The sequence below is a fragment of the Peromyscus eremicus genome, chromosome 18 (genome assembly GCF_949786415.1).
Source record: "Peromyscus eremicus chromosome 18, PerEre_H2_v1, whole genome shotgun sequence".
Lineage (NCBI taxonomy): Eukaryota > Metazoa > Chordata > Mammalia > Rodentia > Cricetidae > Peromyscus > Peromyscus eremicus.
The window spans coordinates 33,977,588-34,005,334 of record NC_081434.1 but is presented as its reverse complement, the minus strand read 5'-3'; the positions used below and the strand labels follow the sequence as shown (position 1 = coordinate 34,005,334).

The window sequence follows — 27,747 nt, the reverse complement described above, 5'->3', positions numbered from 1 at the left end:
CTGGGGTGTTATCTTGGTTTTGGAGGATGGGGAAAATGGGAACAGCTTACCACTGCCGACTTCCAATGCTCATTAGAGACAGTCAGACTGAAATCAGAGAAACTTAGGCTGCACTCCCAATTCAGTCTCTCTCTAGGCCTCAATCTGCACCATGGGAACTTTAACACACCCCAGCCAGGCTGCTCTGAAGAAAGAGTCAATGCATATGATGCTCTAGGCATACGTGTCCTAGAGTTTCTATTGCTGTGATGGAACACCATGACCGAAAGCAAACTGGGAGCAAAAGGGTTTATTTGGCTTACACTTCCACATTGTAGTCCATCACTGAAGGAAGACAGAACAGAACTCAAGTAGAGCAGAAAACAGAAGGCAGGAGCTGATGAAGAGGCCATGGAGGAGTGCTGCTTTCTGGCTTACTCTCCGTGGCTTACTCAGCCTGCTTTCTTATAGAACCCAGGACCACCAGCCCAGGATTGGCCCCACCCACAATGGCCTGGGCCCTCCCATATCAATCACCAATTAAGAAAATGCCCTAGAGGCTCGCCTGCAGCCCAAGCTTCTGGAGACATTTTCTCAACTAAAGTTCCCTCCTCTCAGATGACTCCAGCCTGTGTCTAGCTGACATAAAACTATCCAGCACATACTCTAGACATGGTGCCCACAGAACCAAACACAGGAAAACTGACAAGCATCCTGGATTCTCAAACAACGACAACTTTGGACAGCAGAAACCTGCTGTGGGATGGTCTGTATGTCAACTGTGTTGCTGACTGGTCAATAAATAAATCACTGATTGGCCAGTGGCCAGGCAGGAAGTATAGGCAAGACTAACAGAGAGGAGAATTGAGAGAACAGGAAGGCAGAGAGAGACACTGCCAGCCGCCATGATGACAAACAGCATGTGAAGACTCCGGTAAGCCACAAGCCGTGTGGCAGGGTATAGATTTGTGGAAATGGATTAATTTAAGATATAAGAACAGTTAGCAAGAAGCCTGCCACGGCCATACAGTTTGTAAGCAATATAAGTCTCTGTGTTTACTTGGTTGGGTCTGAGAGCTGTGGAACTGGCGGGTGACAAAGACTTGTCCTGACTGTGGGCCAGGCAGGAAAACTCTAGCTACAGAAACCTCTCTCCCAGTATGAAAATATGCCTTCAATAACTAAAGAATAATTTCTTCAGTGGATCAATGACCCGCCTTGAAAGGGAAGAGTAGCCCAAAGGCCCTGTGGCTTCGTGGACGTGGAGTTAACCCCACAGATCCATGTGGGGTTTAATAGTAAAAAGGAGAACCACAGTGGTAGCAGCCAGACGCCCCTGCCATGTTTAATGCTTCAGAAGAGGAAAGAATACCATTTTCTGTGTCTAGTTAGTTTCATTTCCAAAGGAGAGGGAACTAATGGACGCAGATGAGGATTTAACAGCGATGTGTCTTTGCTAACCCTCCTCCTCCCATCAGATTAGGGAGTCCTGTGTCTTACCCGTCATTGTAACCCCACTTGACCTGGCAAGTAGTAGACACACAGTACATACTTGTTGACTAGCAAACTGACCTTCACCAGCTGGCTGTGGAAATACTTCAAGCAGCCACAGAAACCGAAGGGCTGGAAGCCTCTCTAACCTTCTGCGCATCAACATCACCAGCACCAACACATCCTCCCCCTACCAAGAGTTTCTACCCCAGTAACAAGGAACACAGGACAGCATAGGACAATTTTCAACATGAAAAAATTACAACAATCTAAACTAAAATCCACCTTGATGTACTCCCAACACTTGGTCCTGGTTAGATCTTGCTGTGGAATAATCTTTCTGTACACTGAAAATGTGTATTGCTCTCATTGTTAATAAAAAACTGACTGACCGATAGCTGGGCAGGAAGAGATTGGGTGAGACAGCCTGACACAACTGGAATGAAGAAGGGCAGAGTCAGGGGAGATACCAGCTAGCCTCCAGCTAGCCACCAAGAAAGCAGGACATGCAGAAAATGAAGTAGCAAGCCATGAGCCACGTGGCAAAGCACAGATAAGAAATATGGGTTAATTTAAATGTATGAGTTTGCTAGTAACAAGCCTGAGCTATGGGCCAAGCATTTACAATTAATATTTAGCCTCAGGGTGGTTATTTGGGACTGGGTAGTCAGGACAGGAAACTGCCGCCTACAAGACCTTCTGGAAAAGTACTAAACTCCCTTCCAAACACAGCCTTCCCTGGACCTGAGAATACCCAAGTAGTCTATAGCTCCCCACTATCTCGGGTCTCCGTAGAACTCATTAAACTCCATCTCCCTCATCCTGCATAGCTGGTGTTCAGTGGCTTTGCTCTGGGATGTGTGTGGATCACAGTGTGAGGATCCAGGCTCAGTCCTAAAGACACCCACCGCCAAGTCAGCCCCATGCTGCCTTGGTGATGCTTTTTGTTACTTCTACCACAGTTGTTTATTTACTTTGCAAGCATGGTCAGAACCTCCTGACTGTTTTCTCACCCCACTGCTCACTCCACAACAACCCTATGTTATCATTGTTGTCATTCAGAAAACAGAGTGAAACCATGTGTAAATACCCTCTTCAAATCAGCATGCCTTTGCAAAATCCCTCAGGACTTCTGCAATGAGAAATTGCACGTTTCAAAATAAAAATAACTCCTACTCACAGTTATCCACATTATACTTGGGTTTGGCTTTAAGAGTTGGGATTAAAGGAAAAGAAAAATCAAAGAGTATGTTGCCAGAAGGGGCCCTAAGTTAAATCTAACCTAATCTGACTCCGAGAGTATAAACTGCTTCTAAGAGAGGTGAACTGGGGCTGGAATTCAAGTCTTTGAACTGCTAAGGGCGGCATTCTTTCTGCCATACAGCGGAGAAAAGAACGCCAAGACCCACTGGAAAACCTGCTTTCAAGTTTGGAGATGAAAAGCCACTTAAAAAAGAAAAAGAGTCGGTTTGTAGCATTTTTTTTCTCTAGCCCTAAAGGCTAGAAATTATTATTTCTCTCAATAAAATGGATGGGCTACAGCAGGATGATTTTCTTCCCAGAAAAACAAAGCTTCAAAAAGCCAAAATATAGATGGAGCGTAACAGCGGACCCCACAAAAGCAGGGAAAATACACACAATAAATTAGCTCAGCCACAGGATGGCACTGCAGCCTTATGTATCATCAGTTTGTGTCAGGAGCCTTCTCAAGGCTGACTTCAAGTTTATTTGATAATGCGTGAGCAACTTAATAACTGTGCAAGCTGAAGTACCTATAAAAGTAAAATGCAAGTCTATACTTTGGGTAGCGTATTCTTTTAACGTTTGTTGAGTTCCAGACTGCAGCTTTAAATGCCTCAGAAGATGCTAGATTTATTCTGTGACCCAATGCACACATGTCATTGGCTGTTAGGAATAGCAGTTTCAGGTAGATGACTCCCCGTCATCTAAGCATAGACTGGTGAGTACATTAAGTAGCTTCCATCTGAGGAAAAGCCCCTCATCAGCCTCGGTCTTTGGGATTTCTTTAGGAGAAAAAGATCTGCTCCACCCACACAGCTCCTCCCGTGGAGTAGGTAAACCAGAATAAGACAAGCAGGGCAGGAGCCGATTTAGTGAATGGGTAGGCATTGCTCTTATGGTGTTATACGGTGGTACTGCGTGACAATGGCCTCAGAATGCCTCAAACTACAGCCGTAATCATGAGCAAACTCAGTTTTCTCAGCTTCTGCATCCCCACCTGTAAACTGGTGAAAACAGTCTGCTCCCAAAGTGTTGGTGTGAGGATTAAGTGAGAATATTCATGAAGGCACTTAGCAGCATATGTGGTATGTGATAAGCTCTTGTCCAGATGGTGACGGTGGTGATGATGATGATGATGATGATGATGATAATGATGCCACCATCTAGTGGTGGTGGTGTTGATGATTCTACCTCAAAAGACTGTGGTAGTGTTGCTATGTGTGGGAAGCCCTTCCACAGCACCCAGAATGTAGTGGGGATGCAGCCGCAGTGAAGGGTAGCCATAATGCCTGGGCTCCACAGGACTGGGACCTTGCGTCAACCAATGCGCGCACATCAAATAATAATAATTTAAAAAAAAAAAAACAGACAAGCTCTATCTAATCAAAATTCCCTGGAGCCTGTAGGCTTCATATGTGGTGGGATCTCCAGGGCTTATCCCCATTAAATGGAGCTATCCATGTGCAGCCTCAGATGAGCAATCAATTTACCATGTGGAGGTTTGGGGATTCCTGAGTAAAAATTATTAATTCCCTTGAAGCTTGCCATAGTGAACAAACTTGTGGTGATATTTTGTTTGTGCTCTAACAAATAAAGCTTGCCTGGAGATCAGAGGGCGGGGCTAGCCACTAGTTAACCATAGAGGTCAGGTAGGGGTGGCACACACCTTTAATCCCAGCACTTGGAGGAAGCAGGAAGATCAGAAGTTCAAGGCTACCCTGGGCTACATGAGATTAATCCAGTCTAAAAGAGAAACAGAGCCAGGCGGTGGTGGGTCTTTAATCCCAGCACTTGGGATCTCATACCTTTGATCCCAGCACTAGGGAGGTGGAGACAGGAAGTGATATGGCTGGGCAGAGAGAGTAATATTAGGTAGAAGGACACAGGAGCTCAGTCCTTTCAATCTGAGGATTCCTAGAGGTAAGAAGTCTTTCTGGTGGCTGGCTGCTCTGCTTCTCTGATCTTTCAGCTTTCACCCTGATATCTGACTCCGGATTTTTATTATTAAAACCAATTAGATTCACACTACACAAACTGGAAGAATTAATGTGATCTTCAAGAGCCAGCTGAATAACCCCAAATTCTCACATGCTTCCCACAGGTCTGGGACCACTCAACTGTCCTCCTTCACCACTTCCGTTCTAGAGACAAACTCAAGTGAATGAGTGGCGAGAAAAGATGTCTGGCATAGACTATAGATAAATAATTTTAAGATAACTGTCACATTAATTTAAAATTCTCTTAATGCTAACAAGTACAAGCACTAACAACCAAAGGTTGACACATACAAGCTGTGTCCTTCATAGCTCTGGCTAGCAGACCAAGCCAGGACAGCTCTATGTTTGTTAACACACTAAGAGCAACACAAACATGTAAATTCCTTTTTAGGATCTCAACTGGAACTAAAAGTAGCATCAATGGTAGAGTCTGCAGAGCAAGTTATTATTAAATGTGGGATAGCCTTGCTTCCATTTAATTCGTACTCAAAATGCTGGTCTAGACTCTGTTCAAGCTATTATTAGTAACAGTCTTTTTTTGTCATTTGAGGAACAAAATAGAAAATGAACATACAATTAATGTTACCCATTGAGCATGCAAATATCACGCCTTCCCCCCCCCCTTTTTTTTGTATTTTTTCTTTTTTTTCTAAGATGGGTTTTTTGTTTTCTGGTTTTTTTTGGTTTTTGGTTTTGGTTGGGTTTTTTTTTTGTTTTCTTTGTTTTTGGTTTTTCAAGACAGGGTTTCTCTGTGTAGCTTTGCACCTTTCTTGGAACTCACTCTGTAGCCCAGGCTGGCCTCCAACTCACAGAGATCCACCTGGCTCTGCCTCCCAAGTTAGTAGCACTTTTGTTGGCAGAAAGCATATTTATTTCCTGTATTCATTTTCCAAGCATTGAATGTAGGCCAGGAAGGCAACTATACTCCCATTGAGACAATTATTATTATTATTATTATTATTATTATTATTATTATTATTATTATTATTTAATCTGCTGGGATTAAAGGTGTGCGCCACCACCACCCAGCTCCATTTTTATTTTTAAGTGTTGTTAGCTCTAAGATATATGTCTAGTTTTGATGAGAGATGTTAAAAAAAAAAAAAAGCCTTTCCAGAGCATTTGAACACTAAGTAAGCTTTCATAAGGAAGCAATGTTTCACATGCCAACAGTAACTCCAGCGGGGTCTCCATGGGAGTATAGTTGCCTTCCTGGCCTACATTCCAATGCTTGGAAAATGAATACAGAAAATAAATATGCTTTCTGCCAACAAAAGTGCTACCAACATTGTGGGGGAATCAATAGACATGTCGTCAACTTCCTCAGGCTAAGACCGGCAGAGTGAGTCCTAGTAAGAGCGAATTGTATAAGACAAAGTCTCCTGGCCTAGCAGACGGCTCAGTCAGCGAAGCGCTTGCCTCATGAGCATGAATGCCTGGGTTTGATTCCCTAGAACCCGTGGGAAAGTGTCAGATATGACAGTGTATGCTTGTTATCTTAAGACTGGTGAGATGGAGATGAGGGATCCCCACGGCAGGCTGGCCAGCTAGTCTGTTCTAATGGTGGACTCTAGACCAATGTCTCCAAGGAGGTAGACAGCATTACTAAGAGTGATACCAAATAATCCAATGGCCTGGATATACATGTATTTGCACACACACATAGACACACAGTATATGCATACAATAATAATAATAATAATAATACTTTAAAAGTCCCCTTACCCCCAGCTGAAGGAGTCAGAGTTTGGGTGATTTTTTAATCAAACAGCAAGTGAGTCATAAGTAAAAAGTCCCAGAACGCCACAATATAAACAGTTTATCCTGCAAACCAAGACACTTTCCAGAGTGACAGAGGGCACTCTTCATGATTACTGTGGGACAAAGAGCATAAACAGGGATGTCCTGGGCCAGCCAGGAAGGATAGTGCCCTTTCCTAGTAACCAGAGGGATCAGGTATCAAGTGTGACAAATGTGGCGTCTGGCACATAGAGACTCTAGAATATGCCTGTCCATGCTAATAATTCCCATTCTTTACACTGACTCTTTATGGCCCTCACTGTATATGATTACCATTAAAGTCAAGACCAATACATTCTATCACATCTATTCACTGAATGTTAAATGATTCCCTAAATACTCTTTGCTCAACTCGACATTCAATGTATAGTATAGAAAGCCTTAGGAGAGAAGTGTCACATTATATTTCGTACCTTGGAAGCTTGCCCTATGAGCATCAGTTTTCGGCAAATGGTGTAAATGTAAATGGTACCTAAGTGAAGAGAAAGATTGTCAGCATCTTTTACAATCAAAAGATGGAAGTTGCATATTGCAGTTTCTATAGCTCAAGTCTGTCATTCCCAAAACAAGCACTTTCATGAGGTTTGATAATGGTAGAAAGTGATAATCATTGTAATTTTTCTTGTCACTTAAGCACAAAATCACTGAATTGACTAATATGAACATATTTTAAATATGTTAACACCACAATCATTCAGCCTCATTTTATGGCAATTTTAGTTTTAAAATATACTGGAGAGAATAATATTTTAGCAGAAACTTTATATACCTTGTGGTTTTATTAACTCTAAAATGTTCTTTTTTTCCTGTGGCTTCCTTATGGCTGAAAAATGAAAGATTTCTCTCTGAATAGTATTAGGATACATATTTAATCAGTGTGAGACACTGTTCAACAAGGAAGCTCGGGGTAACTGAAAACTTGAATCAGGTGAGGATCTGATTTCACCCCTTTCCTGCCTCAGTTACTATTCACCCCATTTTTAAGGCATGCCCTATAGCCAGTCTAACGAAAACTACCATTTCAGGATGATTCGTGTGCCCGACAATTCATTACAAGAGAAGAACAAGCTGGTGGCGGAGTGGGAGGGGGCGGAGCGCAGCTCTAGACCTCTGTTGGTAAAGGGCATCATCCTGCTATAAGCATGCTCAAAAGCTCACATGCTTTTGAAAGGTTTGGCTCGCAATGACAAGCAGTCCAGCCATTTTCTACAGAGCAGCTGATCTAAAATTCACGGCCAGCAAACCTCCACTCTAAAAGCATCTGCTCCAAAAAAAAAGTTCCTTGATTTTTAAAACACCTGTGAGCACAACAAACATCGTTACACAAGTCTGCAACGGAAACACCGAGTGCCATCTGAAACCCTCACAGCACCGAAGGCTTCCAAGAACACAATTAATTGGTTCTTAGCAGTCAAGGACTTGGCGGACTGAGTGCCGGTGACGTGTGTGGTGATATATTGTGTACCCTAATAAATTTGCCCGGGGATCGGGCAAGCCAGCCACTAGATTAGACATAGAGGCCAGACAGTGGTGGCACATACCTTTAATCCTATCACTCAGGAGACAGAGATCCATCTGGATATCTGTGAGTTCAAAGCCACACTGGAAACAGAGTCAGGCAGCGGTGGCACATGCCCTTAATCCCAGTACTGGGAAGCACATGTGCCTTTAATCCCAGGAAGTAACAGCAGGGCAGAGAAAGGTATATAAGGCGTGAGGAAACAGGAACTAAGGCAGTTCAGCTGAGACCCTTTCGGGTGAAGACTCAGAGGCTTTCAGTCAGAGGATTCGTGGAGTTGGTGAGGTAATAGGTGGTGGCTGGCTGTTCTGCTTCTCTGATCTTTCAGCTTTCACCCCGATGTCTGGCTCTGGGTTTTTCGTTATAACACCATTTAAGATTCGAACAACAGACATGCACTTACCGCCTTCAGGAACCCACCCAAAGCCGTCCTAAGCACCTCGGCTTGGCTGTGTTGAGAATACGACCCTTAGGGCCAGGGAGACGCTCAGTGGTAAAGTGCTGGCCTTGTGAGCATGAGGACCTGAGTCAGCTGGGTGTAGTGGCACACACGTGTAACCCTAGTGCAGGGAGGGTGGAGAAAGGTGAGGTCCAGGGACTCACTGGTCAGCCAAGCTCGCTAAATCAGTGAGCTCTAGGTTCAGTGACAAAACCCTGTCTCAAAAGACAATAGAGGAAGCCACCCTGACACTAATCTCTGGCATTCACACACATATGCGCACATGCATATACACTAGATACACATATATACTACACTAGACACACATATGCACTCATATATACACTACATACACATGCACCCACATATACATTACACATACATATACTACACACACATACACACAAATACACTACACACACACACTACACATACACACAAATATACTACACACACTACACATACACACAAATACACTACACACACATACACACTACACATACACACAAATACACTACACACACACACTACATATATACATACACACACATGCATGTAAATATACACTACACACATGTACATACATGTGCACTACACACATACATTACACATATAGACACATACACTACACATACACACACAGAGGACAAAATGCAGCTGTATGACTGATTCCTTGTAGAAAAGAAAAAGTCACCAAGTTAGGCAGTGCACAGGAAGCACATGCCTGCCCACAGAGCACGTGACTCGGGTTCAAGCCAGGAGCCTGGAAAAATATGTCAGCAGTTGGGGGCTGTCCTTGGGGACAACAAAGGCCCTTCTGTGTTTCAAACCATGCCTGTAACCTTGCCAGCTCTGGTCCATCCCGGCCACATTGGAATTCTTCTTTGACAGCTCAGGATTTTGGCCTGGCTCACTAATTCCCACAAGCAGAAGCCACAGGCAAGAGAGATGGTACAGGATGGGACACAGACTGAATCTTTATGAACTCAGACATTCTAGAAGTCAACTCCTGCTCCTCCTCCTCCTCCTCCTCCTCCTCCTCCTCCTCCTCCTCCTCCTCCTTCTCCTTCTTCTTTTGAGCCAAATCTCTACTCTGAATTTATTAAGCCTGATCCTGGGACTCCTTTTCATCCAAGATGGCCACTGTCAAAATGTTCTGAAAGTCTAGATTAGTTGAGTTCGGTTACTTGGGAAGGTTTGACATCTTTTGGAAAGAATCAAGACTAATTAATGTCTTAAGTAACCAGTGGTAAGCTGTCTACATGAAAAGGTCAAATCACTTTGACAAGGTATTAAACGCACACTTCTGACTGCTTAAACACAAACTGTTAAAACTCCGGGGCCTGTGGACTAGCTTGTCCCCGAACAGTCCAGGTGGCTCCTTCAGCTCCTTGTCCAACTGCCCCAGGCATTTGACGTACATTTCTAGCCCTCCCTCAGCCCGGGCCTCTGCTTCCTTCCTTGTCTGCCTTCTCACTGGATTTCCTCCACGGCAGCACCTGACATAATGGTTTCGTGCACCACCTCCCTGTGGGAGGAACAAGTGTACGTTTTCATTTGCTATCTTCTCCTGCTTCTCGGGTACCTAGGACCATGCTGGGCTGGGGGGGGGGGGGTACTCAGCCAGTCTTAGTACTTAGGCTTAGTCACTAATTAGTGAAACCAAGTATAATATATGTATATCCCACTACCCAGCAACTCCACTCCTGGACATAGAGCCCAGAGAACTGTCCTTCCAATCTATAAAACAAGATATGCAAAGACATTCATTGCAGAATTGTTTATGCAAATAGAAATATGGCACAGACTAGGTGCCCTCCCTAGGGACACGCATGGGCAGCTGCAGAATGAGTTAAGGAATTAGAGTCCCGTACAGGAACCTGACTGATTCTACAACATAGCATTGACTGAGAAATCCAGGAAACAGAATGTCTAGAGTTCAGTCATATTTATAAACATAAAGCTCACACCAGAAAAGGGGCCAAGAACTCTAATCTCTTTTTTCAAAGAGAAAAGGAAGAGGAGCAAATCTGATTGTTTGTTTGTTTGTTTGCTTGTTTGTTTGTTTTTGAGACAGGGAGTGTCATATAGGCTGGGCTGTTATGATATATTACATGGGGGACCCCGAGGGTATCCCGCATGTGTAAGGAAACGTGCTGGGCAGATGCAGTGGCCCACGCCCTGTGGGCCTGGCGGTGGGGCGGCAGTGGCCAATCACTCACAACCCAGATGCTGCATCCATGCGGAAATGGTTTATTATTATAATAGAGAGATGAAGGGAAAGATAGGAAAGAGGGAGCGAAGAGAGAAGGGGGTGTCGAGGGTGCACACCTCATAGGAGGAAAAGCAGAAGAGAGAGAGGAAGGGGAGGATTTTTCCTTAAGATGAGGCTTTTACGTCAGGACATAGGCACCAAGGGGCGGGTCAGAATATTAACACAGGCTGCTCTCGAACACTCCATCTTCCTGTGTAATCCTCCAAATGCTAGAATTAGAGGCTTATGTGACTGTATCACATCAATATCTGATCTTAAGAGCCATAAAACAGCATAGACCATTTTTACCCGTCAAGGAGCTCCAGCCTTGCACATGTTGTTCACGGGCTCATGAGTACAGACGCACTCCCACCGCCCTGTCCATCTCTGTCAGCATGCCTCAGCTAAGGGAGTCAAGGACGCTGCTGACGACCAGCCACAAATGCTTAACGGTCACCAATCCCAAAGTCTTGTCAATGTCACTCTCATTTCTAGCAGCAAATGCTCAATGTAATTTCAGTCAAAATGCCAGCATGTGATTCAGGGTGGGTAGAGATGGAAGAAGCTAGGAGATAAACTTTCAATTGACATGAGATGAGGGGAAACACAGTATATTTTCATTGGAATTATTCTTTCCTAGTCTTATGCACATCAAACAGACTATTTTTTTTTTTTGTTTAGAGTATATTATCCATGCTTAGCACCATCAGGAAAACAAAAAAACATATTATCCAGAGACCAATACAGTAAACACCCCAGAGTAACTTTAGAATGAAAAAAAGTTACACTTTAATTGCTAAGATTAGTTTCTTTACACACGTGCATTATATATAATGTATATAAATATATAATATGTGTATATAAAATAGTGTGTATGGACAAGTGTGAGGGAGAGAAAGAGAGAGATACCCTCACTCAGAAACAAGCTAGGCAGGGGATGTTGCTATGTAGAAAGCCAAAACTACTAGGCAGGGTCTTTAAGGAGAGAACTAAAAAAGCAAATGATTCATAGAATCAATCTACCACAGCAGCCTCTTAATCCGCCCCCACATGTCTTCCCCCTTACCAACGATGGTCCCTGAAACCAACCACCCCATAGCCACGGACCCTTCCTTTGGTGAAAACCCCAAAGTCTCACTGGTGAGGACAAACTACAATGTAATCCAAATTTTTAACAAATCATATGATTATTCTATCATAAAATTGTGCACGTTTTAAATCACAGCATGATCAAGTTACCCTCGGACTTGGTAATAAATAAACTTGAAATAAGTGTCTGAAAGGCGCAACGGGAAGCGGGACATTTTGGTTCCCACCGTTGAAGAGGATCCAGCAAAGGTGCTCCTGCGGGAGAGCCACCTGCATGATGAGTCGCAGGGACGACAGAATGTGCAGACACTGACTCACGGACTCTTTATTCTGCAGGTTAGCATCGCTGTCACAGACCAGCTCGTAGCTGCAAATGTTTTTGCCACTCAAAGCGTGAAACTGAAAGACACGGGAAACAGACAAATATAAACTGGGCTTACAAGATTCAGAAAAGGCATTTCTCACCAATGTTAAAAAAAAAAAAAAAAAAAAAAAAACTAAAACTAAAATGATTAATTGGTTTAATGCATTAGTATGCAAAGAAACATAAGACAGGCTTCATTAGAACATTCATTTAGTTAAGATTAGCTTTCCGTAGGCAAAAGAAAATCCCAAACAAAAGAATACTAAAATCCCATTACCCATTATCTCATTACCATTCAGCACTATTTGTAATCTCATCCAAGAGCATTTTAACCTATTTATTAACTCAAATGCGATTATTTCAATTTATATAATGCTTTCAGCAAATGGTGATTGACCACCGCTGTTTCAAGGGAAGAAAGAGCCTCGGCTCTCGGCAGAGGCAAAGTGTTCCAGGCACAGACAACACCAGGGATGCTCCGGTGTCAGCCATGCTCGCTGAGTCCAGAAGAGGCCATCGGACACCCTGGAGTCACAGGCTGTTGTGAATGTGGACTCTTGAGAACCAAACTCGGATCCTCTGCAAGAACAGCAAGCACGGTTAGCTGCAGACTAGGCTCTCCAGCCCCTGGGCTGGTTTCTTGACCTTTCCTAATCTTGTTTCTTTTATCAGTAAAAAGGGAAAAAAAACAACTCCAACTCCAGGGCCGTAGGAGGCTGTGAGCTGATAATCATACAGTGTATTTGGAGGTTACTTAGCACCAAGTTCACTTTGGCATGACTTTTTTTATTTGCTGTTGGCTTACGTTTTTGTCCCCATAAAGGCACCTGGGGTATTTGGAAGGAGGCAACAAGCCGAGACTCTGAGAATCTCAAGGAAGGTAAAGCTGACAGGGTCCCACAGCCCCATCTTCTTATCAAGGATTCCTTCATCTCCCAGATTCCCAAGCACAGTTCTGAAGCTTCAGGGGACTCCACTAGCAAATTGATGCCAGCAATTAATACAGTAACACTGATATAATAAAGATATAGCTTAAAATTTCTTATCAAAAAAATCTGTTTGCACTCAAGGAGCACTTTTTTTTTTAACAATACCTCTATAATAAGCCTTGTTTTCCTCATCTTTAAGATAGGGCAACAATAAGATCTATCTCGTACATGTTGTGAGGATCTAGTATGTTTTCCAAAACTCTTTGTAAATGAATGTACCTGCCAGTGTTAGTTACTATGGCAACAGTGCTGCCTGCAGAATGAATTGGCACTTAAATTTACACAAACTCCAAAGCTCTGCTCCAAAGCCTAATAAATTCACTGTGTTGACCAGCCCTCAAAACACGTAGCAGACTGCTCACGGCGTACAGCCAGATGCTGTACTAGGCCCAGGATGGCGTCCAGACACTGTCAGCAGAAGGCTACACTAATCACGCAAGTCACAAGCCGAAGCGCCCTTGGCTGCTTTTCCCATCTTACCGTAAGTCCAGCAGTTTCATCTCCAAGGCCTTTGGGGAAAAAGACAGATTTGAACTGATTCACATCTTCTTTGTACTCATCGAAGTCAGTAGTGAACTGCTGGAGATACCTCCCATAGCACTGTAGAAGAGCTAGTTTGTATTCCTAAAATAAAAGAGGACTTGGTTACAGTTTCCGAATGTTGTCTTAAGATTGAGCAATATGGCCAATATGGCCGGGTGGTGGCGCATGCCTTTAATCCCAGCACTGGCGGATCTCTGTGAGTTCGAGGCCAGCCTGGTCTACAGAGCGAGATCCAGGACAGGCACCAAAACTACACAGAGAAACCCTGTCTTGAAAAACAAACAAACTAAAAAAATGATTGAGCAATAGTCAAAGTATCCTTAGTCATATCAAAGTTGGTTTCTACCACTTCCAGAGAGTCCCAGTGACTCGACATACCTTTATTGAAAACTGAATGTTACTATTTTGTACCCAGGGTCCATTTCTTTATATACCCAGCCCTACAACTACCAGGTGACCAGCACCATTTCCCAAGCATGCCTAAAGTGACAGACTGTCTCTCTGCAATGGATGCATGTTACTGTGTTGAATCCTCAGAACAAGCCCACTGGGAAATGGGACCATTGTGACCACGGTGAAGAAAATATGCACATTTGTTCTAAATGTGACAACACCCTCAGCACCTCAAGACTCTGAATCTAAGTTCTCAAATCCAACATCCTCTGGTCATGGCGGCCCACACGTTCAACTCAAAAGGATGGACTGGAGTCTTGTTACAGAGTGTGGGGCCGCGGGGGGAGGGGGGTTGTTTCCATCCCCCACGTGGGACAGTTGACCTGGAAAGTGTCAGCAGGGAACATGAACCCTTCTACAGCTTCCTCCTCCACAGCCCTGTCTCCAGGAAAAGCCAATGGCCTGGCTCTGACCCGCCCACCTGCCTAGGCCTGTCTATCAGAAGCATTGGGAATCCTTAGCTACTGCCATCACCAACTCGCTCCCTCAGTGTCTAAGATGTTCCCTCCTCCTCCACCAATATCCCCCACACTCACCCACTGACCTAAGACTATCCATCTATCCCAGGCGATGCGACCTCTCAGGCCTAGAGCTATCAACATAAAATGGGACATTTTGTCAACTGTCACTCCACTTCATAGAACTGGAACTCACCTATTTTTTCCCCCAAAGACTTTGTTTTCAAGTGTGTAAGAGCCATAGTGCATGCATGTGGCGCTAAGGCTATCTCTAATTTAGGTAGAGGAAGCCAGATCTTAATTCTGTGGATGAAAAGAAAGGCACCTTAGACTGAACCTTCTGGAAAGCTGATAGCTGATTAGAACTTGGGCGATTGTGGAAAGGTTGGAATGTTGCAGATCCAGAGTCTAACTACAATTTCTCTTGGGCTACCTTTCAGCCCCTTTAAAGCATTCCTTGACTGTCTCTGGGTTTGATCCTCACAACTTCACTATCAGGTGAAACCTCTTGGAATATGGTAATTTAGCAGACTGCTAGAATGGCCACCAACCAAAAGTCTAAATAAATATGCCATCAGATAGTATCTGAAGCTTACAGCAGAGATTTCCCACTTTGCTACGACCTGTCTGATGTTTCTACCAATATATTTGAAAAGTGTCATGATTTACAACTAGCAAGTCTTAAGCGATTATAAAAACTTTATCAAACTGCTAACCACGATGGACAAGTAATTTGAGGCGATCTGAACCTGTGCTCCAGGGCCACGGTCACTCACATTTGGCTTCAGGACAAATCACCCCTGACCCCTTCTGAGGTAAGAGCTGTATTTTTGTGTTGATGGTGTTTCAGATAGGTGTTTCTACATCTATCCTCTATTTTGGTAAATTTGCCCTGGTCCCAGAACATAAATTGAAGTCCAAGAAGTAGAAACGCACAAAGAAAATCAAGCCGAGAAACTGAAAATCTAGAAGGCACTAATACTGCCTATGCATGGCCTAAAACCCCAGTGCATAAAATAACTCCTTGTCCAGCACTGACTGGAACTTGCTATATTGGGACTTAAGCCAGAGCTCGGCGTTAAACGCACAAGGTCGTGAACTGAGAGCCCACCCGTGGCACAGTCTTATCAAGTCAAGTTCAGGTCCGTGACATTCAGAATCGTAGACCCTGATACGGAACTAACATTATGGTACATGCTCAGGTTCTAATAGAAGACTGAGCAGGAAATGGGGCATTCAGGCCACAGGCGCTAGACTCACGGTACAGCAAAACACTCAGAGGAACCTAAAAGTCATTCAAACAGGGCACTGAATAGCCAGGCCAGTAGCCGTGAGGGCTGACCAGGCAAGGCCGCCAGCCGAGTCACAAACAACAGGAAGTGGTGTCTGGGCTCCTTTGTGTAAGGTAGGGACATGACGACTCAGCACTTCCTGCAGAGGACCCGCCACACCCTCCGTCCATGGAGCTCAGCTGCCTGCCCATCCCAGCCCGCCTGCCTCTGCTTCCTGAAGAAACCACCCTGGAGAATTTCAAATACAAAGTGAAAAGGCTAACTTCATAGTCGTCACGACTGTTACTGGACCCCATTACAATTTTTATCCATTTGAGTATGATTTTCAAAACATCCCGACTAGGACAAGTACGGGCCCAAATCCTAAACAGCCAAAGGAGCTGGTTTGGCGCGGGCTCTCTCCGTTAGATCACTTACTTTCATTTGACACAGGCTGTCTCCCACCTTCAGAAGCTTCTCGTTGTAATAGTCAGACGGCAGCCTGGGGGCGTATTTGGTCCAGATATTAAACAGAGTAGTGGCACTGTGAGAATCGTAAAGAAAAACGTCTTCAGAGTCAGCAGTCAGCCCCAATTAATTAGCGAACAAACCTTTAAAACCTGCCTTGTGCTGAATCTTTCTAATGTGCCTTATTGTTAACGTCTAAGTACTAATTTATTATATTATAGCTATTATAGCTCAAGTTATTATAGCTAACATGTGCCCACTGTTGACTGGAACCTGTCATATGCATTTATAAAAACTTTTTTAGAGCATGAACAAGTGTGATACCTTGTTCATACCTCTATCAGTATCCACCACCCTATCAGTGTCCACTGAGGTTCCCTTTTGGGGTTCTTTGTCTCAAGAAAGATCTTAGAAATTGACTCAGAAGGAAATCCATGGACAATTTTATTAGAATTAAAGAAAAGAACATAGGCCGGGCAGTGGTGGAGCACGCCTTTAATCCCAGGATTCAGGAGGCAGAAACACATGGATCTCTGTGAGTTTGAAGCCAGCCTGGTCTACAGAGTGAGTTTCAGGAAAGGCTCCAGAGAAACCCTGTCTCAAAAAACCAAAAATAAGAAAAGAGGAAGAAAGAAAGAAAGAAAGAAAGAAAGAAAGAAAGAAAGAAAGAAAGAAAGAAAGAAAGAAAGAAAGAAAGAAAGAAAGAAAGAGAGAGAGAGAACATAGTACAGTCTAGGTTAAAAGAAATCCCAGCAGCTATCAGAAGATGGAGAAAAAATCATGCCTTTTAAGTTATGCATGGAATAGAAATAGAGAGATTGTTAATTAAGGAAAGTTATTATTTTTATTGTTGATGAAGGATTATTAATTAGGGAAAAAGCTCTCTCAAGAAAGGTAGTGAGCCGAGGAAAGAGCTATATGGTATATGGTCTGCTCTGGCTCCCTCCTCTCTTTCTTTCTCCTTTGTATTTCATTAGCATTTCGTTTGCATGCTCTGCTCCTTAGATGATGTCAATGTTCCTCTGCAAACTGACTCCTTTCATACATTAACCTTTTTTTTTTTAATATATGTGAGCTCTTTTGCCTTGCCTGCATGTATGCGCACCATGTGCCTGCAGTGCCTATGGAGGCCAGAAGAGGGCATCAGATCCCCTGAAACTGGAACTACTGGTGGGTGTGAGACACTGTGGGTACTCAGAACTGAACCCAAGAGCTCTGCAAGAGCAGGAAGTTCCCTTAAACACTGAGCCATCTCTCTAGCCCATTTACATGTTAATCTGAAGCTTTTGTTTCTGTTCCTCCTCTGTCACAGCGTCATGTCACAGCTGACTAGCAACACTGCCCATCAAGTATTGGCGATGGGATTCACTCTTGGCGTGCACTGGTGAGGCCCTTTTGATTAATGTATAATGATACATATCAGCACCGTTACAAAATATAAATGTTTCACTGCCCTGGAATTCCTCTATGCTCCACCTGCAAGTTTCTCCCTTCATCCCTAATGTTTGTTATCACTGATTCTTTTACTGTCTCCACAACTTTCCTCCGACAGAATGCCATATGCTATATAATCCTTTCAGACCGCCTTCTTTCATTTAGAAATACGTATCTCAGTTCCTCTATGGCTTTTCATGGTTCGACAGTTTGTTTTTATACTGATTAGTGTTGCATGAGCTGATAATATTGTCATTTATTTTGTGCTAACCTTATGAAGACTATCCTGGCTTGCTTACAAGTTTTAACAATTGTAGATAAAGCTGCTATGCGTATCCGGGCTTGGGGAAACGGCTCAGTTAATAAAACACTTACTGTATACACATGAGGACCTGAGTTGGGAGTCCCAGAACCCATGTGAATAGCCATGTGTCCCGTGACACATGCTTATAATCTCAGCACTGGGAAAGCAGAGGCAGGAGGATCTCTGGGATTCAGGAGCCAGTAGCCTATCATAATTTGTAAGCCCCAGACCCCAGTGAGAGACCCTGTCTCAAAAACAAAGGATGGCTCTTGATGAAGGACATCCAAGGTTGAATTCTGGCCTCTACACACACATACATGTGTGCACACGCACACATATGTGCAAGCACAGAGAGAGAGAGACAGAGAGAGACAGAGAGAGATAGAGAGAAATGCTATGAGTACTCATATGCAGAGTTTTGTGTGGATACAATCTTCCTTTGGGTAAGCGCCAAGAGCCACAATTACTAGATTGCATTCTCAAGGGTGCACCATGCACTTAGCTTTGTGGGAAATCATCCCTTATCTTCCACAAAGCTACCTCTGCCATCCTGCATCCCCTCCAACATGGAGCTTCTGTTGCTTCCTCATCAGCATTCAGAGTCGTTGGCATCCTGGATTTTAGCCTTGTAATCGGTGTGCAGACGATCTCATAGCTGTTTGAATCCACAGTTCCCGGATGTTGTTGCACGTGGAGCATCGTCGTGTGTTCATTTTCCATCTGCGTATACCTCTTTGATGAGGTATCTTTTGGATATCCGACCAGTTTTTAAAAACAGGTTGGAGTTGGTTTTGTTTTGTTTTGGTTTTTTCTTACCATTGATCTTTTTAAGAGTCCATTGCATATCGTGGACAACAGTCTTTTATCAGATACGACTTTTGCAAGTATTAAGTTTACAGCCTACTCTTCCATACTCTTCATAGTGTTTCACAGAGCAGAAATCTTTAATTTTGATGAAATTAAGCTTGTTGATTATTTCTTTCATGGGTCATGTATTTGGAGTCATGTAGAAAACTTAATTGCCAAACCCAAGGTCACCCAGATTTTCTCTTAGGAATCGCACCGTTTTGAGTATTATGTTTTTGACAGGTGGTACTTTGAGTTGATTTCCAGGAAGGATGTAAACTCTGTAACTAAATTCATTTTCTTGCGTGTAGTTGTTAAGTATTTCCAGCGTCACTCTGTCTTGCTTCTATTCCTTTGTCAAACTACAGACTATACCTCTGAGTTGTGTATTCCTCTCCATTGATTCGTCCATTATTTCACTGATATCACACTGTCCAGATGATTACAGCGGTTTATAAACCCTTGAGTGTGTAGCATTGGTCTGCCAGCTTTGTTGCTCTGGATTCTGTTTGTTTATGATGGGACAGGGTCTCACTATGGAGCCCTGGTCATCCTCAAACTCAATATCCTCCACCCTCTCGTGTGCCAGAATTACAGGCATGGGCCACCATGCTCTTAATTATCTCCCAACTTCTTTCTTCAATGTTGTGTTGGCTATTTTGTATCTGACGCCCCAGAATTATTTTTTCTGTGTTTCATTTCATGTCTGCAATGACCCCAAGGTGGGAAACAACATTCCCCACAGACAAGGACTTTGAGGATAGTATTCACTTCTTGCCTCAAGAGCAGTGACTAGCTAGTACAGGTAGAGTGTTTTGGCTTCTCTTCCTGTTGCTACGATAAAATACTCTGACAAAAACAGCTTAAAAAAGAAAGAGTTTCTTCTGCCTCACAGGTCAAGGTACAGTCCATCATGGCGGGGAAATCGAGGCAGAAGCCTGAAGCAGCTGGTCATGTCACATCCCCAATCAAGAATTCACGCTTATCTTGCTTTCTCCGTTCTACACAGTCCAAGATGCTAATTCAGGGGGAAGGAACCACTGTGTGTGGGTCTCCCCATCTCAATTAAGCTGATCAAGACATGCGGATAGGGTAACCTGACTTAGAGAAGCCGTCACCAGGGAGCCTGGAGGCTTGTCTCCTAGGCAATTCTCAGTCTGTCAGGTTGGCAGCTCACTAGCTGTCATGGTAGTTAAGAATATAAAGGAAGTGAGAGAAGTAGGGAAGAGGACAGGGAGGGATGGTGATGGGGTCAAGGGCAGGTAGGTTGGGGAAATTCTTGTTTTTATTTAATTTTATTTAATTCTTCTCCAGGAAGAGCTCAAAACCATGTAGGATTACGCTTCCTCCCACCACATGAAACAAAAACAGACCATCAATATTATAAAAGTGGCTTTTAATAAAAATGAACATGGCAGTAAATCATTGCTAATTTTATTCATTCTCTGACTTAACACTGATTTCTTCTCTTTCTCTCAAATGTTATGAGTGCCTGTGGGATAAGAAAAAATTAGTCTAAACTCTCCTTAGAATTGTCCAATCCCATCTTCTAAATTTCTAGATACAGATGGTGTTGGGAACAGAATGCATCCTTCCAACTGGAACACACTGTTGAAGCCTTTAACCCCAGGGGCAGCTGTGCTGGAAACTGGGCGTCTGAGGGAGCAATTAAGACTAAATGAGGCCTTGCAGTGGAATCCAGTCTGATGGAATTAATGTCCTCACCAGAAGAGATTCCGAGAGTTTGTGCTCATTCGTACTCTCTTTCTCCCAGGCTTCTTCAGAGCAAGGGCCCCGTGAGGGTAAAGCAGCTTCCCAAGCCAGGCAAACAGCCCTGACAAGGTCCTGACCTGGAACCTGAAGGCTTCAGAATGATGTGAAAACAAATGTCTTGCCACTCAGTCTGTGGTATCTTGTTAAGGCAGCATGAACTGAGGAACACAGACAGCAGGCTAAACTCAGGAACCAGAGACTGGCCAGGCAGTGGTGGCGCACGCCTTTAATCCCAACACTCGGGAGGCAGAGGCAGGTGGATCTCTGTGAGTTCGAGGACAGCCTGGGCTACACAGAGAAACCCTGTCTTGAAAAACCAAAAAAAAAAAAAAAAAAAAAAAAAAAAGTGGAGATTGGTTACTATTTATATGCACATTCATGAAACAACATGTACAAATCAATTGATTCATTAAAATAATTAAGCAATATTGATTGAGTCCCCAGTTGAATATAGGGGATCGAGCATCCCTGTCTTTATGGACCAAATAATAATGTTTAGGGTAGAAAAATAGATACACATGCCCATAATAAATGACAAAAACAAATAAATAATGTGATGAATAGAAACCACAGCGTTTAAGAAAAGCAAGGCACCGGCTTTGTTCACTTTATATTTCATTTGCTCCCCCATGGAATTTCACAGTATTTAGATGTAATAAACTCAAGAAATCTATCCTGTCGGGCCAGAATCCCTCACTTCTGCACGTAAAACAGTTAATTCATCTGAGCCTTACAGATAAGATGATCGTTGGGTTTGTTACTCATAGAAGCAAAATACCAGCTTAATTAAGTCAATCAGGGTTACGTAATAAGAAGGTTTTTTCTTTTTTCCTTTTTAGAGAATCTGAAGTTCAGAAATGCTGCTCATTAGGAATAGCTTACATAATACTGCAGAAAAAAATATCCTCCGGAGCCCAGGGTGGCCTGAAACATATTCCTGCAGTCCAGGCTGAGCTCACACTGCAATCCTCCTACCTCAGCCTCCCAAGGGTTGGAACCGCAGACATGGACCACCCCGGCCAGCTTCAAGAATAAAGGGCTAGCATGTTTTATACTGCTGGTTGGCTATGACAGCTAGGAGATGTCCTGGATGTCCTAAAAAGTTTCTCACAGTATAAGTGTTGAGCAGACTACCTAATACTTATAACAAAAGCATATTTTTAAATATACCACACTTTTATATAACAGCATTGTTCATATAATCAAAATTATATTTTCGGTACTATAAATTTTTGTGCTTGTGGAAATCCCTATAGTTAGAAGAGGAAAAAAGCTTTGATTTTTAGGAACAACCATCTGTCAAATGTGTTATAGAAGCAACTCCTGCCTCCTGGGCTCCTAACCAGCTCCCCATTACCTCTCTTGCTCCATTTTACAGGGTCACCCAAGCAGTATTTTCAAATAAAAATTATGTAACGGTAATCCCTTAGCAGAAACGACCTGTGCAGCCTTCCAAAGCCCCATCGATTCCTCCACTGACATCTCCTACCCTTGCACCTACACCTCCCATGATGGAGTCCAGTGGGTTTCTCTCTGTTCCTTCACAGTGCTTGGTTCTTTCCAGTCAAGGATCTTCTACACTTGCTGTCCTCTATTTCTCTCTGCTTGCCTGGCTGACTCCTGCAGATTCTTCTCATCTCCCATCACCCCCCCTTACCCCTCATTTCAAAGTGGGCTGCCATTGATCTCCCCTTGGGCCTCTGCTGGAGTGCCACCTACTTTGACACACATGCAGGCAAAACACCCTTCCACATCATAGAGAAATAAGTAAATCTGTTTTCCAAGTTGGGAGAATGTAAGACAATATAGTCCTTGGATTCCTGCGATATCGAATATCTGTTGAGTGTTTACTATGCTCCAGTTCCCAGGCTAGCACCTAGAGATGGAGCAATGAAGAAAGAAAAAGAACATTATCCCAAGCTCTTCAGGAAGCTCATGTTTTAATAAAGGAGAGAGGCAATATACAAGAACGCAAAAACATTAAATAAAATACCAATTGATAGGTGAACCTGAATTAGGCAGAAAAAGCCTGTCTTGGATAGTGATGATTGACAGAGACCTGAAAGAGGAAAGCGAGCCAGATAACTAGGAATCTGGAAGAAAAACCTCCCAGACAAAGGAAACAACTAATTAAACCTCAGGGGGCAAGAAAGTAGAGTGCTTCTAGGGCAAGTCCCAAGGAAAGTGCTAAGCACAGACAAGGGAAAGGTGGGGCCAGATCCTCGGACCCTGGAGAACAGTGGAAGTCTCTCAATTGCATTCTAGAAGTAAGGACAATCAGCAAACTTTAGCTAAGAGCAGACAGTATGTTTGCAAAGAACACCCGACTGCTACATGAAGGATATTTGAGACCAAGCGGAGGAGGCCAAAGAAAAGTGAACCTCTGGTTTGGACTGGAATGCTGGGAGCGGAGATTCGAGAATGATGTACAAATGGAAACTATTCAAACAGAGTGTGTTCGGATCATGGCCGCGTGTGCAACGTGGTCTCCTTGGTCTTTTTTTAGACAGGGTCTGACTCAGCTAGCCTTGAAAGCATGAACTTCCAACTCAAACCCCAAATGCTGAGATGATAGGTATGCAACACCATGGCCAGTAAACGTCTTTATTTTATTTTATTTTATTTTATTTATTTTATTTTATCTTATTTGTCCTTGCTCCTGGGTCAATTCCTGGCTCTCCTCCTACCCACCAGCAGGATACGCCAAGGTTGATTCTTCCTTCCTCTTAAATCACTTTCTTTCGAGGCTTTCAGAGCACCAGCTACTTCCTGGTCCTCGTCCTCCCTTCCTGGTCTCTTAGTCTCTGCAAGTTGCAAATTGCTTCTCTTTGTCAGTGCTGGAACACCCCTGGGCTCTGTCCTTTACTCTCTCCTTCCCCTACACGCCCTCCCTTGGCTAGTCTGTCAAGCATCATAATGTAAACATCATGAATGCATTGATAATCCCAAATGTGTTTCTCTTCTGACCTCCAGCCCTGCCTGAATGCTGAGTTACAATCCCAATATATCTAAAACTCAATTCTCCATCTTATTTCCTCCTACCTAAACCTGCTCTTCCCACTGGCACAAATGCTCCCTCAGCTTCCTCACACTTGCCATTTCCCTGTGTAGCCCACTCTACCAAGAAATCCTTATACATCGTCTCCACACCTTCTCAACATTGTGTGTATGTGTGTGTGTGTGCATGTGTGTGTGCGCACACTCGCACACGGAGTGGGGATCGAGGAGGGTGCTTTGAGACATGATTTCTCTGTGTAGCCTTGGCTGTCCTGGAACTCACACTCAGAGACCCACCTGCCTCTGCCTCTGATGAAATTAAAGGCATGTGCCACCACCTTAGGCTTCCTCCTCGACTTTCTAAAAAAAAGAAAAACTAAGCCACTTTTCCTGGTTTTCTCTGTCCATCTCCCGGCCACCCCATTTCCAATTGCAACACTCATCAGATACCCCTCAATCCTGTCCCCTGCCTTACTCTTCTCTCTAGACTCTCCTGGTAAAATGTCTCTACTGTGGCTCTTCCCTTCTGTCAGTGGATGCATTGTGAGATCCCTAGTAGTTGGATGAAGAGACAAATTAACACTGAATATTATTTTATATACTGTATTTTCTTACACACACACACAGAGAGAGAGAGAGAGAGAGAGAGAGAGAGAGAGAGAGAGAGAGCGAGCGCCATTATGCTCTAGTTAGCTTTCTGTTGCTGTGATAATCACTGTGACTAGAAGTAATTTGGGGAGCAAAGGGTTTATTGCATCTTGTGAGTTACAGTCCATGATTGAGGGAAACCAGGGCAGGATTTCAAAGCAGGAACCTGGATGCAGGAACTGAAGCATGGAGGAACACTGCTTACTGGCTTGATTCTTCTGGCTTGCTTGGCTACTTTTCTTTTCTTTTTTTTAAACAAGAAGATTTTTTTTTAAAGATTTATTTATTTATTATACATACAATGTTCTGTCTACATGCCAGAAGAGGGCACCAGATCTCATTATAGATGGTTGTGAGCCACCATGTGGTTGCTGGGGATTGAACTTGGGACCTCTGGAAGAACAGCCAGTGCTCTTAACCTCCGAGCCACCTCTCCAGCCCTTGGCTACTTTTCTTATACAGCCCAGGGACACCTGACCAAAGATAGCAGTGCCCAGGGTAGACTGGACCCTCCCATATCAATTAGTAATCAATAAAATGTCCTACAGACATGTATAGTAGAATGTTATTTTAAGACGTGTTACTTTTCTTTATGTTGCATTTGTTTAACTCTGTGAAGCTGTGTTACTGTGCCTGTCTAACACACCTGATGGTCTAATAAAGAGCTGAACGGCCAATAGCGAGGCAGAAGAAAGGAGAGGTGGGGCTGGCAGGCAAGAGAATATATAGAGGGAGAAATCTGGGAGGAGAGAACTAGCTAGAATTGAAAAAGAAGCAGCCAGAGAAGGAAGAGGATTCCAGGGGCCAGCCACCCAGCTACACACACAGCAAGCCACGGAGTAAGAGTAAGATTTACAGAAGTAAAAGAATGGGAAAAGCCCCGAGGCAAAAGGTAGATGGGATAAGTTAAGATAAGGAAAGCTGGCTAGAAACTAAGCCAAGCTAAGGCCGAACACTGGAATTAAGAATAAGCCTCCATGTGTGATTTACTTGGGATCTGGGGGGTGGGCCCCCTAAAAGAGTAAAAAACAAGCAACCACAGACATGCCACAAGGCCAATCTGATGGAGGCAGTTTCTCAATTGAGGTACCTTATTCCCAGGAGTGTTAAGTTGACAACCAAGATTAGCCATCACACCACAACAGTTTTCTTTATGAACTGGGCACCATAAGAGGTAAGCTATACTGTGGTGGAACAAGTATAACAACTTGTATAAAAGTTATGTGAATATGGTGTCTCTCAGGACATCCAACCGTACTGTGGATCTTGGCCACCAGAATATGCATTTTTCTCCTTTCCTTGTTGAAACATTTTTTCATTTACAGAAGGATTTATACCTTCTCCTTTCACATCAGTATCTCCAGCATCACTACTCTTGCACTTCGTGATCATTATTAAAGAAAATAAGGGTCGCTGGGCGATGGTGGCGCACGCCTTTAATCCCAGCACTCGGGAGGCAGAGGCGGGTGGATCTCTGTGAGTTCGAGGCCAGCCTGGTCTAGAGAGTGAGATCCAGGACAGGCACCAAAACTGCCCAGTGAAACCCTGTCTCGAAAAACCAAAATAAAATAAGGGTCACTCTAACACAAATCCTGAGTTACCATGACTGTCAATCTGATAACAAATGGGCCAACAAAGACCACAGTGTAGGTGTGCTAGAGAAAGGGGTGATTCAAACCTGGGTGGGGCAGAGCAGAAATACATGATTTAGGGGTCTATTGTTAACTTGATGCTTTCCTAGTTTTGAGAAAAGTACCTTTCAGAGATGTATACTAAGTGCTTAACAAAGCGTTAGGATGTTTGCATGAATAATAAATGTAACTTAAAACTGTGTGTTCGGGGTTGGGGATTTAGCTCAGTGGTAGAGCACTTGCCTAGCAAATGCAAGACCCTGGGTTCCGTCCTCAGCTCCGGGGTGGGGGGTGGGGTGGGGGGGACTGTACTCATACTAAATTCATGGCAAAAACATGTAAGTTAAAATTATTCACCAGTCTGGTATTCTTTGCTACTTGCCTACCTTTATCTGTAACTACTCATTTTGGAATGCATTAGACCAGAAAAAAATGGTGGTAACATTCCCCCCCCCAAAAAAAAAATCTTAAAAGCAAGTTGTTTTCAGTTCATGGAAGTAAGTTGGAGACGGAAACAAACAAAAAACCAATCACATGCTCAGAAAGAGCCACAAAGTCAAGAGGGAAAAGAAGTTTCTGTAACCCCAGAGGGGGGGAAGAAGAGAAGAAGAAGAAGAAGAAGAAGGAGGAGGAGGAGGAGGAGGAGGAGGAGGAGGAGGAGGAGGAGGAGGAGGAGGAGGAGGAGGAGAAGAAGATGAAGAAGAAGAAGAAGAAGAAGAAGAAGAAGAAGAAGAAGAAGAAGAAGAAGAAGAAGAAGAAGAAGAAAATGCACACGTCCACCATATGACAGCCTTGGTTGAGACCCAACAAGGACCTGAGCAATCTCAGAGTTGGTCTTTAGTCTACTTTTGCCCTGTTTTGCCACCCACGAGTGAGCCAAGAGAGGCCAGGAGAAGACACTGAGACCAAACCCGGAGTGAGGAAGCGCTTCTGTGCAGACTTTTTACTTGGACCTGAAATATGGAGGGGAGCTGAGGACTGTGATGTCCAGGAAAGTCCACTTCTGGGCTCCGGAGCCCCGCCCCTGTCCCGGTGGCGCCCTCCCCAGCGCCCTGCCTCCGCTTACCACCTCCGATGGAATTCGTGCTTCTGCTCCTGGGAGAGGGCTAGAGCCTTCTTCTTCTTCATAAAGCCCAACAGCTCCCGAGTCTCCTTCTCGCAAGAGGCCAGGAGCGGGTTTTTAGCGTCCAGGGGCCCGTAGAAGGCGGCCGAGGGCAGCGTGTCCTCGGAGCAGGTCCACTGCGGCGTGTTGGACGAGCTCGACTTGGACTCGGTGGGCGACTTGAGAATCGCCGTGGAGGTCGGCGGCGGCGTCGGGGGCAGCTGCACCGGCGACACCGATATCACGGTCTCCCGGGACGTCTCCGAGGAAGAGCTGGAGGAGGAGCTGGAGGTCGCCATGTCGGTCAGAGCCAGCACGCCAGGGGGCCGGTGTACACGCGGTTGCCAGGCAACGGTCTCCTGGCAACCGAGCCACCTGCACGCTTTCCGGAAGCACAGCGGCCCCTAGAGGGCGAGGGCAGCACCAATCGCCCGGAGAGGCAGGATGCTCGAAAATGGGTATTTGTGGCCGCCTGTAAATAGACATGTGCGCGTGCGCTCACACACACACACACACACACACACACACACACACACACACACACACACACACATCAAATGCATTTAAATATCTTTATGTCCATTTGTTATGTAACCATATGGCACTGATGTATAATGCATAAATAACTTTCTGTTTTGTTTGGAGGTTTTTGTTTG

At 44.1% G+C, this 27,747-nt stretch overlaps 1 protein-coding gene across 1 annotated transcript in view; it reads right to left on the bottom strand.

The window, feature by feature from the left end:
• Positions 1-27,414, bottom strand: part of Cfap54 (cilia and flagella associated protein 54) — a 299,598-nt gene extending 272,184 nt beyond the window's left edge. The window contains exons 1-5 of the mRNA XM_059245690.1: positions 27,056-27,414; positions 16,327-16,432; positions 13,644-13,787; positions 12,038-12,209; positions 6,923-6,981 (exon numbers count right to left, since the gene is read on the bottom strand). Coding sequence (XP_059101673.1) covers positions 6,923-6,981; positions 12,038-12,209; positions 13,644-13,787; positions 16,327-16,432; positions 27,056-27,390 — 816 coding nt within the window. The 5' untranslated portion in view covers positions 27,391-27,414. The remainder of the gene's footprint in view (positions 1-6,922; positions 6,982-12,037; positions 12,210-13,643; positions 13,788-16,326; positions 16,433-27,055) is intronic.
• Between the last annotated feature and the right edge of the window lie 333 nt (positions 27,415-27,747).